This window comes from Oncorhynchus kisutch, unplaced genomic scaffold, assembly GCF_002021735.2.
Source record: "Oncorhynchus kisutch isolate 150728-3 unplaced genomic scaffold, Okis_V2 Okis01b-Okis20b_hom, whole genome shotgun sequence".
Lineage (NCBI taxonomy): Eukaryota > Metazoa > Chordata > Actinopteri > Salmoniformes > Salmonidae > Oncorhynchus > Oncorhynchus kisutch.
Genome location: NW_022261978.1, coordinates 13761911 through 13779410, shown reverse-complemented (window position 1 = coordinate 13779410; position 17500 = coordinate 13761911). Strand labels below are relative to the sequence as shown.

The following is a 17500-nucleotide window of genomic DNA, read 5'->3' as shown; positions in this document are numbered from 1 at the left end:
GTACATATCTAGTGTGTGTGTGTGTGTGTGTGTGTGTGTACATGTCTAGTGTGTGTAGTGTGTGTGTGTGTGTGTGTACATGTCTAGTGTGTGTGTATGTGTACATGTCTAGTGTGTGTGTGTGTGTGTGTGTGTACATGTCTAGTGTGTGTAGTGTGTGTGTGTGTGTGTGTGTGTGTACATGTCTAGTGTGTGTAGTGTGTGTGTGTGTGTGTGTGTGTGTGTGTACATGTCTAGTGTGTGTAGTGTGTGTGTGTGTGTGTACATGTCTAGTGTGTGTAGTGTGTGTGTGTGTGTGTGTGTACATGTCTAGTGTGTGTAGTGTGTGTGTGTGTGTGTACATGTCTAGTGTGTGTGTGTGTGTGTGTACATGTCTAGTGTGTGTGTGTGTGTGTACATGTCTAGTGTGTGTGTGTGTGTGTGTGTACATGTCTAGTGTGTGTGTGTGTTGTGTGTGTGTACATGTCTAGTGTGTGTGGTGTGTGTGTACATGTCTAGTGTGTGTGTGTGTGTGTGTACATGTCTAGTGTGTGTAGTGTGTGTGTGTGTGTGTGTGTGTGTGTGTGTACATGTCTAGTGTGTGTGTGTGTGTGTGTACATGTCTAGTGTGTGTAGTGTGTGTGTGTGTACACGTCTAGTGTGTGTAGTGTGTGTGTGTGTACACGTCTAGTGTGTAGTGTGTGTGTGTGTGTGTGTACACGTGTAGTGTGTGTGTCGGGATGACTAGCTGATCTAATGGGGTAAAGACAGCATCTCTCCTCCCTCTTAATCCCTGTGTTTAAAATCAATACAGATTCTCAGTTACAACACACACACACACACACACACACTGTACTGCCATCCCCTGGAGCCAGTGTGTGTGTGATGTGTGTGTGTGTGTGTGTGTTACGTAACCGTGTTCAGTTGTAGAAAATAATTTTTGGTCACGTGTCAGGGTAGCAGAGTATAAAATATCCTACAAAGTGAAGAACAGCTAGAAGACACGACCTCATAGCGTCAGTCTCAATACAGACCTGTACAACGACGTCATGGTGTCTGTGTGTGTGTGTCTGTTTACTCTGTAGAAGAGTGGTTAGGAAGCATGCAAGGTCATGTGTTTAGAGGGGAGTGGGTTTTAGGATGCTAACGCCGTAGAACTAGAACGATTAGAACACACATCGCATCACCATTCCGTGTTCTGAGCCCATTCACGTGGAATGTTGGATTGATCATCACAGTTGTGTCTCCATGGCGATACCATTGTCTGGCTGTGTGTTCTGTTCATTCCAGCTGTTTGGGCTATAGAAGTAAACCCTGATTGGGGATTCTATCTAATCTCATCCCTCTGGCTAGCTAACTGCTAGTGTGACGACTAGAGAGCCATCAGTCCTAGTGCAATATGTGTTAGGTAGGGGTTATCCCTGGAAGAGAGAGGGGGGAGCTGGGGGTTATCCCTGGTAGAGAGAGGGGGGAGCTAGTGGTTATCCCTGGTAGAGAGAGGGGGGAGCTAGGGGTTATCCCTGGTAGAGAGAGGGGGGAGAGCTGGGGGTTATCCCTGGAAGAGAGAGAGGGGAGCTGGGGGTTATCCCTGGTAGAGAGAGGGGAGAGCTGGGGGTTATCCCTGGTAGAGAGGGGAGAGTTGGGGGTTATCCCTGGAAGAGAGAGAGAGAGAGGGGGGAGAGCTGGGGGTTATCCCTGGTAGAGAGAGGGGGGAGCTGGGGGTTATCCCTGGAAGAGAGAGGGGGGAGCTGGGGGTTATCCCTGGAAGAGAGAGGGGAGAGCTGGGGGTTATCCCTGGAAGAGAGAGAGAGGGGGGAGAGGATCTCTCTCTCTCAAAAGAACCAAAGAGCGTGTTTAGAGCCCAGCCAGGGCTGTGTCAGAGGAGAGGAGGGATCAGAAGTTAGAGGTCATCCAGATGAACATCCTACCCAGTCCCAGCGTACACAGAGCAGTCTATGAGTCCATCAGTCTCTGTGTATGGTTCAGCTCTTTTCCTGTACAACCTCTCCTCTCCTCTCCTCTCCTCTCCTCTCCTCTCCTCTCCTCTCCTCTCCTCTCCTCTCCTCTCCTCTCCTCTCCTCTCCTCTCCTCTCCTCTCCTCTCCTCTCCTCTCCTCTCCTCTCCTCTCCTCTCCTCTCCTCTCCTCTCCTCTCCTCTCCTCTCCTCTCCCCTCCCCTCCTCTCCTCTCCTCTCCTCTCCTCTCCTCTCCTCTCCTCTAATCTCCTGTTAAGTCAGTGGTAGACCACCTGTTTATAGGTTGTATAGTATTAGTGGTTTATGAAGGAGGTTTAACTCCTCATAGAAAACACTGAGGACTAGGACTGTTCTGTTCAGCTGTGTGTGTGTGTGTTTGTTAAGTCAGATTTGTCCCTAACACCAGCACACACAATCTCTCTCCCGTGTGTGTGTCTCAGACGTCGGACTCGATGCTGGGCATGCGTCGGTAGAGGCGTGGCCTGTTTCCACCGGCGCTGGAGGCCCGGGGAGCCGTCACGTAGCCGATTGGCTGCTGGGCCGCCACGGCGGGCGGAGCCATCACGTACGACATCACGGCCGTCTCTGAGGCCACGGGGTAGAAGAACTCCTGGTGGTTGCCGTGGGGATGCCCGTGGTGGTTGCCGAGCGTCATCGCCAGGGGGACTAGTTGTTTGTAGAGGTCGGTGGCGGAGCGGCCATGTGCCAGGCGCTGTGCTGCGGCCAGGCTGTTCTCTCCTCGCTGCCCCGTCCCCCCTCCGCCCTGCAGGAAGGGGTTATGGGAGGGCCGGTCGGGGTACAGGGACTTGGAGCGGCGGGGGAGGGGCAGGGGGAGGGGCAGGACGGGATCCAGAGAGTGGTTGAGGGGGGAGGAGGAGTAGGGTCGGTCAGAGCGCATGGTGAGCACGTTAGCATAGGGACTATCCTCCAGGAGACCAAAGCTGTTGTTATCTCTGCTGTTGTCCCTGTCTGGCAGACTGAACCCTCTGAACTGACTCTGCTGCCGCTCTGACTCCCTGCCGCCCCCCCGACGCTGCTGCTGCTGCTTCTCAGGGACGTTCTCGTAGGAGGGCTGTCGGCTGAGCTGGGTGGAGAGGTGAGATCCTGGGGGGGAGGTTCCGGCAGGGGGGAGGTAGTGACTCACCAACCCATCACCCTCGCCCACCAGACCCAGCTCGCTCTGAGGCAGGTAGTGGGTGAACATGTCCCCGCCAGAGTGAGGGTGTGTGTGCTGGGTGTGTGTGTGTGCGTGTGGGGAGTGTGCGTGTGGAGAGTGTGTGTGTGGGGAGTGTGCGTGTGGAGAGTGTGCGTGTGGGGAGTGTGCGTTTGGGGAGTGTGCGTGTGCCTGTGAATAGGTCTGGTACTGCAGCTGGTCTTCACTGATGTCGTAGAGGTTTCCCAGGTGGATGCAGGCATCACAGCGATTCTGAGGGGAGCGGACTGTGTACAGACCAGAGTAACCTGATAACTTCCCTAGACAGGACCGGCAATGGGTCTGTCTCTGGCCCCCTGGGGCATCGTAGGAACCATCTAGAGAGAGGAGGAGAGGGGAGAGAGGAGAGAGGAGGAGAGGAGAGGAGGAGAGGAGAGGAGGAGAGGAGGAGAGGAGAGAGGAGAGAGGAGAGAGGAGAGGAGAGAGAGGAGAGATGAGGAGAGGGGAGAGAGGAGAGATGAGAGGAGAGGGCAGAGAGGAGAGAGGGGAGAGGGGAGGAGAGGGGAGGAGAGAGGAAGGTAAGGGAGAGGAGAGGAGAGAGGGGAGAGGGAAGGAGAGGGGAGGAGAGAGGAAGGTAAGGGAGAGGAGAGGAGAGGAGAGGAGAGGAGAGGAGAGGAGAGGAGAGGAGAGGAGAGGAGAGGAGAGGAGAGGAGAGGAGAGGAGAGGAGAGGAGAGGAGAGGAGAGGAGAGGAGAGGAGAGGAGAGGAGAGGAGAGGAGAGGAGAGGAGAGGAGAGGGGGTGTATTGATTAACATCATGTATTGATTAAGAGTACGTTATCATTTTGGTCCCTTGCAGAACCAACTGTAGCAACAAAACAGAACCGAGGGCTGCTGAGATTAGATGTCTCTGATCTGTGTCAAATGTCTGACAGCAATAATTACCCCTCTAGTTTACTGAACTGAATGGAATTCAATTTAGGAAATAAAATATAAGGGACATTTATAACATGCTGATTACCACAGAACATGGTGCTGATTACCACAGAACACGGTGCTGGTTACCACAGAACATGGTGCTGATTACCACAGAACATGGTGCTGATTACCACAGAACATGGTGCTGATTACCACAGAACACGGTGCTGATTACCACAGAACATGGTGCTGATTACCACAGAACATGGTGCTGATTACCACAGAACATGGTGCTGATTACCACAGAACACGGTGCTGATTACCACAGAACACGGTGCTGATTACCACAGAACACGGTGCTGATTACCACAGAACATGGTGCTGATTACCACAGAACATGGTGCTGATTACCACAGAACACGGTGCTGATTACCACAGAACATGGTGCTGATTACCACAGAACATGGTGCTGATTACCACAGAACATGGTGCTGATTACCACAGAACATGGTGCTGATTACCACAGAACATGGTGCTGATTACCACAGAACATGGTGCTGTTTACCACAGAACATGGTGCTGATTACCACAGAACATGGTGCTGATTACCACAGAACATGGTGCTGTTTACCCCAGAACATGGTGCTGATTACCACAGAACATGGTGCTGATTACCACAGAACATGGTGCTGATTACCACAGAACATGGTGCTGATTACCACAGAACATGGTGCTGATTACCACAGAACATGGTGCTGATTACCACAGAACATGCTGCTGATTACCACAGAACATGGTGCTGATTACCACAGAACATGGTGCTGATTACCACAGAACATGGTGCTGATTACCACAGAACATGGTGCTGATTACCACAGAACACGGTGCTGATTACCACAGAACATGGTGCTGATTACCACAGAACATGGTGCTGATTACCACAGAACATGGTGCTGTTTACCACAGAACATGGTGCTGATTACCACAGAACATGGTGCTGATTACCACAGAACATGGTGCTGATTACCACAGAACATGGTGCTGATTACCACAGAACAAGGTGCTGATTACCACAGAACATGGTGCTGATTACCACAGAACATGGTAGACATTTATAACATGCTGATTACCACAGAACATGGTGCTTTTTACCACAGAACATGGTGCTGATTACCACAGAACATGGTGCTGATTAACACAGAACATGGTGCTGATTACCACAGAACATGGTGCTGATTACCACAGAACATGGTGCTGATTACCACAGAACATGGTGCTGATTACCACAGAACATGGTGCTGATTACCACAGAACACGGTAGACATTTATAACATGCTGATTACCACAGAACACGGTGCTGATTACCACAGAACATGGTGCTGATTAACACAGAACATGGTGCTGATTACCACAGAACATGGTGCTGATTACCACAGAACATGGTAGACATTTATAACATGCTGATTACCACAGAACATGGTGCTGATTACCACAGAACACGGTGCTGATTACCACAGAACATGGTGCTGATTACCACAGAACACGGTAGACATTTATAACATGCTGATTACCACAGAACAAGGTGCTGATACCACAGAACATGGTGCTGATTACCACAGAACATGGTGCTGATTACCACAGAACACGGTGCTGATTACCACAGAACATGGTGCTGATTACCACAGAACATGGTGCTGATTACCACAGAACATGCTGCTGATTACCACAGAACATGGTGCTGATTACCACAGAACACGGTGCTGATTACCACAGAACATGGTGCTGATTACCACAGAACATGGTGCTGATTACCACAGAACATGGTGCTGATTACCACAGAACATGGTGCTGATTACCACAGAACACAGTGCTGATTACCACAGAACACGGTGCTGATTACCACAGAACATGGTGCTGATTACCACAGAACATGGTGCTGATTACCACAGAACATGGTGCTGATTACCACAGAACATGGTGCTGATTACCACAGAACATGGTGCTGATTACCACAGAACACGGTAGACATTTATAACATGCTGATTACCACAGAACATGGTGCTGATTACCACAGAACATGGTAGACATTTATAACATGCTGATTACCACAGAACATGGTGCTGATTACCACAGAACACGGTGCTGATTACCACAGAACACGGTGCTGATTACCACAGAACACGGTAGACATTTATAACATGCTGATTACCACAGAACATGGTGCTGATTACCACAGAACACGGTAGACATTTAATACCATAGTTATACTATATTAATACCTCTATAGTACTCTAGTTATACCACATTACTACTTCTATAATACCATAGGTTATACTACATTAATACCTCTATAGTACTCTAGTTATACCACATTACTACTTCTATAATACCATAGGTTATACTATATTAATACCTCTATAGTACTCTAGTTATACCACATTACTACTTCTATAATACCATAGTTATACTATATAAATACCTCTATAGTACTCTAGTTATACCACATTACTACTTCTATAATACCATAGTTATACTATATTAATACCTCTATAGTACTCTAGTTATACCACATTACTACTTCTATAATACCATAGTTATACTATATAAATACCTCTATAATACCATAGCTATACTATATTAATACCTCTTTAGTACTCTAGTTATAGCACATTACTACTTCTATAATACCATAGTTATACTATATTAATACCTCTATAGTACTATAGCTATACTACAGTACTACTTCTATAATACCATAGGTTATACTATATTAATACTTCTATAATACCATAGTTATACTATATGAATACCTCTTTAGTACTCTAGTTATACCACATTACTACTTCTATAATACCATAGTTATACTATATTAATACCTCTATAGTACTCTAGTTATACCACATTACTACTTCTATAATACCATAGGTTATACTATATTAATACCTCTTTAGTACTCTAGTTATACCACATTACTACTTCTATAATACCATAGGTTATACTATATTAATACCTCTTTAGTACTCTAGTTATACCACATTACTACTTCTATAATACCATAGTTATACTATATTAATACCTCTATAGTACTCTAGTTATACCACATTACTACTTCTATAATACCATAGTTATACTATATTAATACCTCTATAGTACTCTAGTTATACCACATTACTACTTCTATAATACCATAGTTATACTATATTAATACCTCTATAGTACTATAGTTATACTACAGTACTACTTCTATAATACCATAGTTATACTATATTAATACTTCTATAATACCATAGTTATACTATATTAATCCCTCTATAGTACTATAGTTATACTACCGTTCTTGTCATTGCTGGAGGAGGCAGCTCCAGTGTTGTTGTGTTTGTAGGTGTTGTACTTCTATAATACTACATTAATACTTACTGCTCTTGTCTTTGCCTGAGGAGGCAGCTCCAGTGTTGTTGTGTTTGTAGGTGATGTACTTCTATAATACTACATTAATACTTACTGCTCTTGTCCCTCATGGAGGAGGCAGCTCCAGTGTTGTTGTGTTTGTAGGTGATGTACTTCTATAATACTACATTAATACTTACTGCTCTTGTCCCTCATGGAGGAGGCAGCTCCAGTGTTGTTGTGTTTGTAGGTGATGTACTTCTATAATACTACATTAATACTTACTGCTCTTGTCCCTCATGGAGGAGGCAGCTCCAGTGTTGTTGTGTTTGTAGGTGATGTACTTCTATAATACTACATTAATACTTACTGCTCTTGTCCCTCATGGAGGAGGCAGCTCCAGTGTTGTTGTGTTTGTAGGTGATGTACTTCTATAATACTACATTAATACTTACTGCTCTTGTCCCTCATGGAGGAGGCAGCTCCAGTGTTGTTGTGTTTGTAGGTGATGTACTTCTATAATACTACATTAATACTTACTGCTCTTGTCCCTCATGGAGGAGGCAGCTCCAGTGTTGTTGTGTTTGTAGGTGATGTACTTCTATAATACTATAGTTTTACTACAGTACTACTTCTATAATACTACATTAATACTTACTGCTCTTGTCCCTCATGGAGGAGGCAGCTCCAGTGTTGTTGTGTTTGTAGGTGTTGTACTTCTATAATACTATAGCTATACTACAGTACTACAGTTCTATTCTTGTATTTTCTATAATACTACAGCTTTACTACATCAATACTACAGTAATATTTCCATAATACTATAGTTAAAATACAGTAATACTACCGTAATACTTACTGTTCTTGTCATTGCTGGAGGAGGCAGCTCCAATACCACAGCTATACTACAGTAACACTACAGTAATAATTCTATAATACTACGGTAATACTACATGAATACTTACTGTTCTTGTCATTGCTGGAGGAGGCAGCTCCAATACTATAGGTATACTACACACGGTGCTGATTACCACAGAACACGGTAGACATTTATAACATGCTGATTACCACAGAACATGGTGCTGATTACCACAGAACACGGTAGACATTTAATACCATAGTTATACTATATTAATACCTCTATAGTACTCTAGTTATACCACATTACTACTTCTATAATACCATAGGTTATACTACATTAATACCTCTATAGTACTCTAGTTATACCACATTACTACTTCTATAATACCATAGGTTATACTATATTAATACCTCTATAGTACTCTAGTTATACCACATTACTACTTCTATAATACCATAGTTATACTATATAAATACCTCTATAGTACTCTAGTTATACCACATTACTACTTCTATAATACCATAGTTATACTATATTAATACCTCTATAGTACTCTAGTTATACCACATTACTACTTCTATAATACCATAGTTATACTATATAAATACCTCTATAATACCATAGCTATACTATATTAATACCTCTTTAGTACTCTAGTTATAGCACATTACTACTTCTATAATACCATAGTTATACTATATTAATACCTCTATAGTACTATAGCTATACTACAGTACTACTTCTATAATACCATAGGTTATACTATATTAATACTTCTATAATACCATAGTTATACTATATGAATACCTCTTTAGTACTCTAGTTATACCACATTACTACTTCTATAATACCATAGTTATACTATATTAATACCTCTATAGTACTCTAGTTATACCACATTACTACTTCTATAATACCATAGGTTATACTATATTAATACCTCTTTAGTACTCTAGTTATACCACATTACTACTTCTATAATACCATAGGTTATACTATATTAATACCTCTTTAGTACTCTAGTTATACCACATTACTACTTCTATAATACCATAGTTATACTATATTAATACCTCTATAGTACTCTAGTTATACCACATTACTACTTCTATAATACCATAGTTATACTATATTAATACCTCTATAGTACTCTAGTTATACCACATTACTACTTCTATAATACCATAGTTATACTATATTAATACCTCTATAGTACTATAGTTATACTACAGTACTACTTCTATAATACCATAGTTATACTATATTAATACTTCTATAATACCATAGTTATACTATATTAATCCCTCTATAGTACTATAGTTATACTACCGTTCTTGTCATTGCTGGAGGAGGCAGCTCCAGTGTTGTTGTGTTTGTAGGTGTTGTACTTCTATAATACTACATTAATACTTACTGCTCTTGTCTTTGCCTGAGGAGGCAGCTCCAGTGTTGTTGTGTTTGTAGGTGATGTACTTCTATAATACTACATTAATACTTACTGCTCTTGTCCCTCATGGAGGAGGCAGCTCCAGTGTTGTTGTGTTTGTAGGTGATGTACTTCTATAATACTACATTAATACTTACTGCTCTTGTCCCTCATGGAGGAGGCAGCTCCAGTGTTGTTGTGTTTGTAGGTGATGTACTTCTATAATACTACATTAATACTTACTGCTCTTGTCCCTCATGGAGGAGGCAGCTCCAGTGTTGTTGTGTTTGTAGGTGATGTACTTCTATAATACTACATTAATACTTACTGCTCTTGTCCCTCATGGAGGAGGCAGCTCCAGTGTTGTTGTGTTTGTAGGTGATGTACTTCTATAATACTATAGTTTTACTACAGTACTACTTCTATAATACTACATTAATACTTACTGCTCTTGTCCCTCATGGAGGAGGCAGCTCCAGTGTTGTTGTGTTTGTAGGTGTTGTACTTCTATAATACTATAGCTATACTACAGTACTACAGTTCTATTCTTGTATTTTCTATAATACTACAGCTTTACTACATCAATACTACAGTAATATTTCCATAATACTATAGTTAAAATACAGTAATACTACCGTAATACTTACTGTTCTTGTCATTGCTGGAGGAGGCAGCTCCAATACCACAGCTATACTACAGTAACACTACAGTAATAATTCTATAATACTACGGTAATACTACATGAATACTTACTGTTCTTGTCATTGCTGGAGGAGGCAGCTCCAATACTATAGGTATACTACAGTAACACTACAGTAATAATTCTATAATACTACGGTAATACTACATTAATACTTACTGTTCTTGTCTTTGCTGGCGGAGGCAGCTCCAATACCACAGCTATACTACAGTAAAACTACAGTACTACTTCTATAGTACTACGGTAATACTACATGAATACTTACTGTTCTTGTCTTTGCTGGCGGAGGCAGCTCCAATACCACAGCTATACTACAGTAAAACTACAGTACTACTTCTATAGTACTACAGTAATACTACATGAATACTTACTGCTCTTGTCTTTGCCTGAGGAGGCAGCTCCAGTGCTGGTGTGTTTGTAGGTGCTGTACTTCTTGTCCTTCAGAGAGTGGAGGTCAGCGTCGGCAGAGTGGCTGTGGTGCAGCAGACTGGCGCTCAGCTGCAGGATGGAAGCGTCCACGGCGTTGGAGTGCTCCGAGTGAGAGTGTCTGAGGTCGGAGTGCGTGTGTGTGACGTCGGGGGGTTCCTGGAGGCTGTCTCTCTGGTAGAGCGGGGCGGAGTGTAGACTGGCCTGGTCTGAGTCTATGGAATAGATCTTCTCGTGACTCCTCCCACTGCCGCCTCCTCCTCCTACACCTCCTACCCCCCCCACCGGGCGTTTCTTCAGCCCGTCTTTTGCGGGTTTGAACCCCCCCATCCCCATCCTGGGCCCCCCCAGATCGGATTCCATGTAGGAGGGGGGCCGGCTGGAACACTCGGAGATGTCGGAATGGGGCGGGTCTTCAGGGAGGTAACGCTGGCTCTTCATTGTTGCATGGCCCGGGACAGAGGCGGAGCTAGCGGATCCGGGGACGGGACCACCGGAGGGACCGGACAACGAGATTGGTCCTTGTTTCAGCGTCTCCACGCTTTTCTTCCATAAGGCGCGGGGTTTGGAAGCGGGGCCGGCCAGGCCGGGGGGGTGGGGTTTCCCGTTGTCGGCGGTAACGCTGACCTCTACGTCGTTGAGGCTGAGGGGGTGGGGTTTGGGTTTCCCAGGGTACGGGCCTGGGGATGAGTTATTCAGCAGGTCTTTGTGCCGACCCAGGAAGCCCTGTAGCGTGGAAGTGTTGCTATAGAGACCACCCTGGCCTTTAGGAGACAGACTGACGACAGAGTTCCCTAGAGAAAAGACAGCACAACATCTATAATCTATAGAGACCTCCTGGAGACAGTATAACATCTATAACATAGAGACCTCCTGGAGACAGTATAACATCTATAACATAGAGACCTCCTGGAGACAGTATAACATCTATAATCTATAGAGACCTCCTGGAGATAGTATAACATCTATAATCTATAGAGACCTCCTGGAGACAGTATAACATCTATAATCTATAGAGACCACCTGGAGACAGTATAACATCTATACTCTATAGAGACCTCCTGGAGACAGTATAACAGCTATAACATAGAGACCACCTGGAGACAGTATAACATCTATAATCTATAGAGACCTCCTGGAGACAGTATAACATCTATAACACAGAGACCTCCTGGAGACAGTATAATATCTATAATCTATAGAGACCCCCTGGAGACAGTATAACATCTATAACATAGAGACCTCCTGGAGACAGTATAACATCTATAACATAGAGACCTCCTGGAGACAGTATAACATCTATAATCTATAGAGACTACCTGGAGACAGTATAACATCTATAATCTATAGAGACCTCCTGGAGACAGTATAACATCTATAACATAGAGACCACCTGGAGACAGTATAACATCTACAATCTATAGAGACCTCCTGGAGACAGTATAACATCTATAATCTATAGAGACCTCCTGGAGACAGTATAACATCTATAACATAGAGACAACCTGGAGACAGTATAACATCTATAACATAGAGACCTCCTGGAGACAGTGTAACATCTATAATCTATAGAGACCACCTGGAGACAGTACAAAATCTATAATCTAGAGAGACCTGGAGACAGTATAACATCTAGAATCTATAGAGACCACCTGGAGACAGTATAACATATATAACATAGAGACCCCCTGGACACAGTATAACATCTATAATCTATAGAGACCACCTGGAGACAGTATAACATCTATAACATAGAGACCTCCTGGAGACAGTATAACATCTATAATCTATAGAGACCTCCTGGAGACAGTATAACATCTATAATCTATAGAGACCTCCTGGAGACAGTATAACATCTATAATCTATAGAGACCTCCTAGAGACAGTATAACATCTATAATCTATAGAGACCACCTGGAGACAGTATAACATCTATAACATAGAGACCACCTGGAGACAGTATAACATCTATAACATAGAGACCACCTGGAGACAGTATAACATCTATAATCTATAGAGACTACCTGGAGACAGTATAACATCTATAATCTATAGAGACCTCCTGGAGACAGTATAACATCTATAATCTATAGAGACCACCTGGAGACAGTATAACATCTATACTCTATAGAGACCAACTGGAGACAGTATAACATCTATACTCTATAGAGACCTCCTGGAGACAGTATAACAGCTATAACATAGAGATCCCCTGGAGACAGTATAACATCTATAATCTATAGAGACCTCCTGGAGACAGTATAACATCTATAACATAGAGACCTCCTGGAGACAGTATAACATCTATAACATAGAGACCTCCTGGAGACAGTATAACATCTATAATCTATAGAGACCACCTGGAGACAGTATAACATCTATAATCTATAGAGACCTCCTGGAGACAGTATAACATCTATAACATAGAGACCACCTGGAGACAGTATAACATCTACAATCTATAGAGACCTCCTGGAGACAGTATAACATCTTTAATCTATAGAGACCTCCTGGAGACAGTATAACATCTATAACATAGAGACAACCTGGAGACAGTATAACATCTATAACATAGAGACCTCCTGGAGACAGTGTAACATCTATAATCTATAGAGACCATCTGGAGACAGTACAAAATCTATAATCTAGAGAGACCTGGAGACAGTATAACATCTAGAATCTATAGAGACCACCTGGAGACAGTATAACATATATAACATAGAGACCTCCTGGAGACAGTATAACATCTATAATCTATAGAGACCACCTGGAGACAGTATAACATCTATAACATAGAGACCTCCTGGAGACAGTATAACATCTATAATCTATAGAGACCTCCTGGAGACAGTATAACATCTATAATCTATAGAGACCTCCTGGAGACAGTATAACATCTATAATCTATAGAGACCTCCTAGAGACAGTATAACATCTATAATATATAGAGACCACCTGGAGACAGTATAACATCTATAACATAGAGACCACCTGGAGACAGTATAACATCTATAACATAGAGACCACCTGGAGACAGTATAACATCTATAATCTATAGAGACTACCTGAATACTGAATCTACACTTCTACTGTGGGGTTCTGTTACTACATTTATTATGTCTACACCTCTACTGTGGGGTTCTGTTACTACATTTATTATGTCTACACCTCTACTGTGGGGTTCTGTTACTACATTTATTATGTCTACACCTCTACTGTGGGGTTCTGTTACTACATTTATTATGTCTACACCTCTACTGTGGGGTTCTGTTACTACATTTATTATGTCTACACCTCTGCTGTGGGGTTCTGTTACTACATTTATTATGTCTACACCTCTACTGTGGGGTTCTGTTACTACATTTATTATGTCTACACCTCTACTGTGGGGTTCTGTTACTACATTTATTATGTCTACACCTCTACTGTGGGGTTCTGTTACTACATTTATTATGTCTACACCTCTACTGTGGGGTTCTGTTACTACATTTATTATGTCTACACCTCTACTGTGGGGTTCTGTTACTACATTTATTATGTCTACACCTCTACTGTGGGGTTCTGTTACTACATGTTTTATGTCTACACCTCTACTGTGGGGTTCTGTTACTACATTTATGATGTCTACACCTCTACTGTGGGGTTCTGTTACTACATTTATTATGTCTACACCTCTACTGTGGGGTTCTGTTACTACATTTATTATGTCTACACCTCTACTGTGGGGTACTGTTACTACATTTATTATGTCTACACCTCTACTGTGGGGTTCTGTTACTACATTTATTATGTCTACACCTCTACTGTGGGGTTCTGTTACTACATTTATGATGTCTACACCTCTACTGTGGGGTTCTGTTACTACATTTATTATGTCTACACCTCTACTGTGGGGTTCTGTTACTACATTTATTATGTCTACACCTCTACTGTGGGGTTCTGTTACTACATTTATTATGTCTACACCTCTACTGTGGGGTTCTGTTACTACATTTATTATGTCTACACCTCTACTGTGGGGTTCTGTTACTACATTTATTATGTCTACACCTCTACTGTGGGGTTCTGTTACTACATTTATTATGTCTACACCTCTACTGTGGGGTTCTGTTACTACATGTTTTATGTCTACACCTCTACTGTGGGGTTCTGTTACTACATTTATGATGTCTACACCTCTACTGTGGGGTTCTGTTACTACATTTATTATGTCTACACCTCTACTGTGGGGTTCTGTTACTACATTTATTATGTCTACACCTCTACTGTGGGGTTCTGTTACTACATTTATTATGTCTACACCTCTACTGTGGGGTTCTGTTACTACATTTATTATGTCTACACCTCTACTGTGGGGTTCTGTTACTACATGTATTATGTCTACACCTCTACTGTGGGGTTCTGTTACTACATTTATTATGTCTACACCTCTACTGTGGGGTTCTGTTACTACATTTATTATGTCTACACCTCTACTGTGGGGTTCTGTTACTACATGTTTTATGTCTACACCTCTACTGTGGGGTTCTGTTACTACATTTATGATGTCTACACCTCTACTGTGGGGTTCTGTTACTACATTTATTATGTCTACACCTCTACTGTGGGGTTCTGTTACTACATTTATTATGTCTACACCTCTACTGTGGGGTTCTGTTACTACATTTATGATGTCTACACCTCTACTGTGGGGTTCTGTTACTACATTTATTATGTCTACACCTCTACTGTGGGGTTCTGTTACTACATTTATTATGTCTACACCTCTACTGTGGGGTTCTGTTACTACATTTATGATGTCTACACCTCTACTGTGGGGTTCTGTTACTACATTTATGATGTCTACACCTCTACTGTGGGGTTCTGTTACTACATTTATTATGTCTACACCTCTACTGTGGGTTCTGTTACTACATTTATTATGTCTACACCTCTACTGTGGGGTTCTGTTACTACATTTATTATGTCTACACCTCTACTGTGGGGTTCTGTTACTACATTTATTATGTCTACACCTCTACTGTGGGGTTCTGTTACTACATTTATTATGTCTACACCTCTACTGTGGGGTTCTGTTACTACATTTATTATGTCTACACCTCTACTGTGGGGTACTGTTACTACATTTATTATGTCTACACCTCTACTGTGGGGTTCTGTTACTACATTTATTATGTCTACACCTCTACTGTGGGGTTCTGTTACTACATTTATGATGTCTACACCTCTACTGTGGGGTTCTGTTACTACATTTATTATGTCTACACCTCTACTGTGGGGTTCTGTTACTACATTTATTATGTCTACACCTCTACTGTGGGGTTCTGTTACTACATTTATTATGTCTACACCTCTACTGTGGGGTTCTGTTACTACATTTATTATGTCTACACCTCTACTGTGGGGTTCTGTTACTACATTTATTATGTCTACACCTCTACTGTGGGGTTCTGTTACTACATTTATTATGTCTACACCTCTACTGTGGGGTTCTGTTACTACATGTTTTATGTCTACACCTCTACTGTGGGGTTCTGTTACTACATTTATGATGTCTACACCTCTACTGTGGGGTTCTGTTACTACATTTATTATGTCTACACCTCTACTGTGGGGTTCTGTTACTACATTTATTATGTCTACACCTCTACTGTGGGGTTCTGTTACTACATTTATTATGTCTACACCTCTACTGTGGGGTTCTGTTACTACATGTATTATGTCTACACCTCTACTGTGGGGTTCTGTTACTACATTTATTATGTCTACACCTCTACTGTGGGGTTCTGTTACTACATTTATTATGTCTACACCTCTACTGTGGGGTTCTGTTACTACATGTTTTATGTCTACACCTCTACTGTGGGGTTCTGTTACTACATTTATGATGTCTACACCTCTACTGTGGGGTTCTGTTACTACATTTATTATGTCTACACCTCTACTGTGGGGTTCTGTTACTACATTTATTATGTCTACACCTCTACTGTGGGGTTCTGTTACTACATTTATGATGTCTACACCTCTACTGTGGGGTTCTGTTACTACATTTATTATGTCTACACCTCTACTGTGGGGTTCTGTTACTACATTTATTATGTCTACACCTCTACTGTGGGGTTCTGTTACTACATTTATGATGTCTACACCTCTACTGTGGGGTTCTGTTACTACATTTATAATGTCTACGTTCGGTTTTTAAACGTTTCTTTTTCTACCAACACTTTAATTGATACTTTTAAATTATATTATCATTATCTAATCATTAATTCAACAAATACCAAAAAATATATCTTTAAAAAAAAATTGGCTTAAAGTATAATTGTTAGAGTTGACTAATGTTACTGTCCCCTCTACAACAACAAAGAAAAATACTTAAATACGTAATTGTTAGAGATGACTAATGTTACTTTACTTAAAGACGTGTACATTTGCATTGGGAGTGCCAATATGGCCGACTTGTACCTCCAAAGCATCTCATAGCATCAGCAGTTCAAGATGTATATACATCATCGGGTACGACAGTTGAAATAAGCTGATGAGGCATTTTGAAGTTACATTCTTGAAGAATCAAAGGGTATAATAATAATATAATCATGAATTTAATTTAAAAGTTCCAAAAATGTAAGTAGCACATTTTCCCTGAAGTCCCGGCTGGAATATTCCCAGGGAATTTG

The 17500-nt window shown here is 42.0% G+C and overlaps 1 protein-coding gene across 1 annotated transcript in view; it reads right to left on the bottom strand.

The window, feature by feature from the left end:
• Window positions 1–2164: 2164 nt before the first annotated feature.
• The window catches only part of LOC109884608 (glutamate receptor ionotropic, NMDA 2A), a 191415-nt gene continuing 176079 nt past the window's right edge, over window positions 2165–17500 (bottom strand). Inside the window, exons 13-14 of the mRNA XM_031811094.1 lie at window positions 10769–11617; window positions 2165–3483 (exon numbers count right to left, since the gene is read on the bottom strand). Of these exons, the coding sequence (XP_031666954.1) occupies window positions 2390–3483; window positions 10769–11617 (1943 nt within the window). The 3' untranslated portion in view covers window positions 2165–2389. The remainder of the gene's footprint in view (window positions 3484–10768; window positions 11618–17500) is intronic.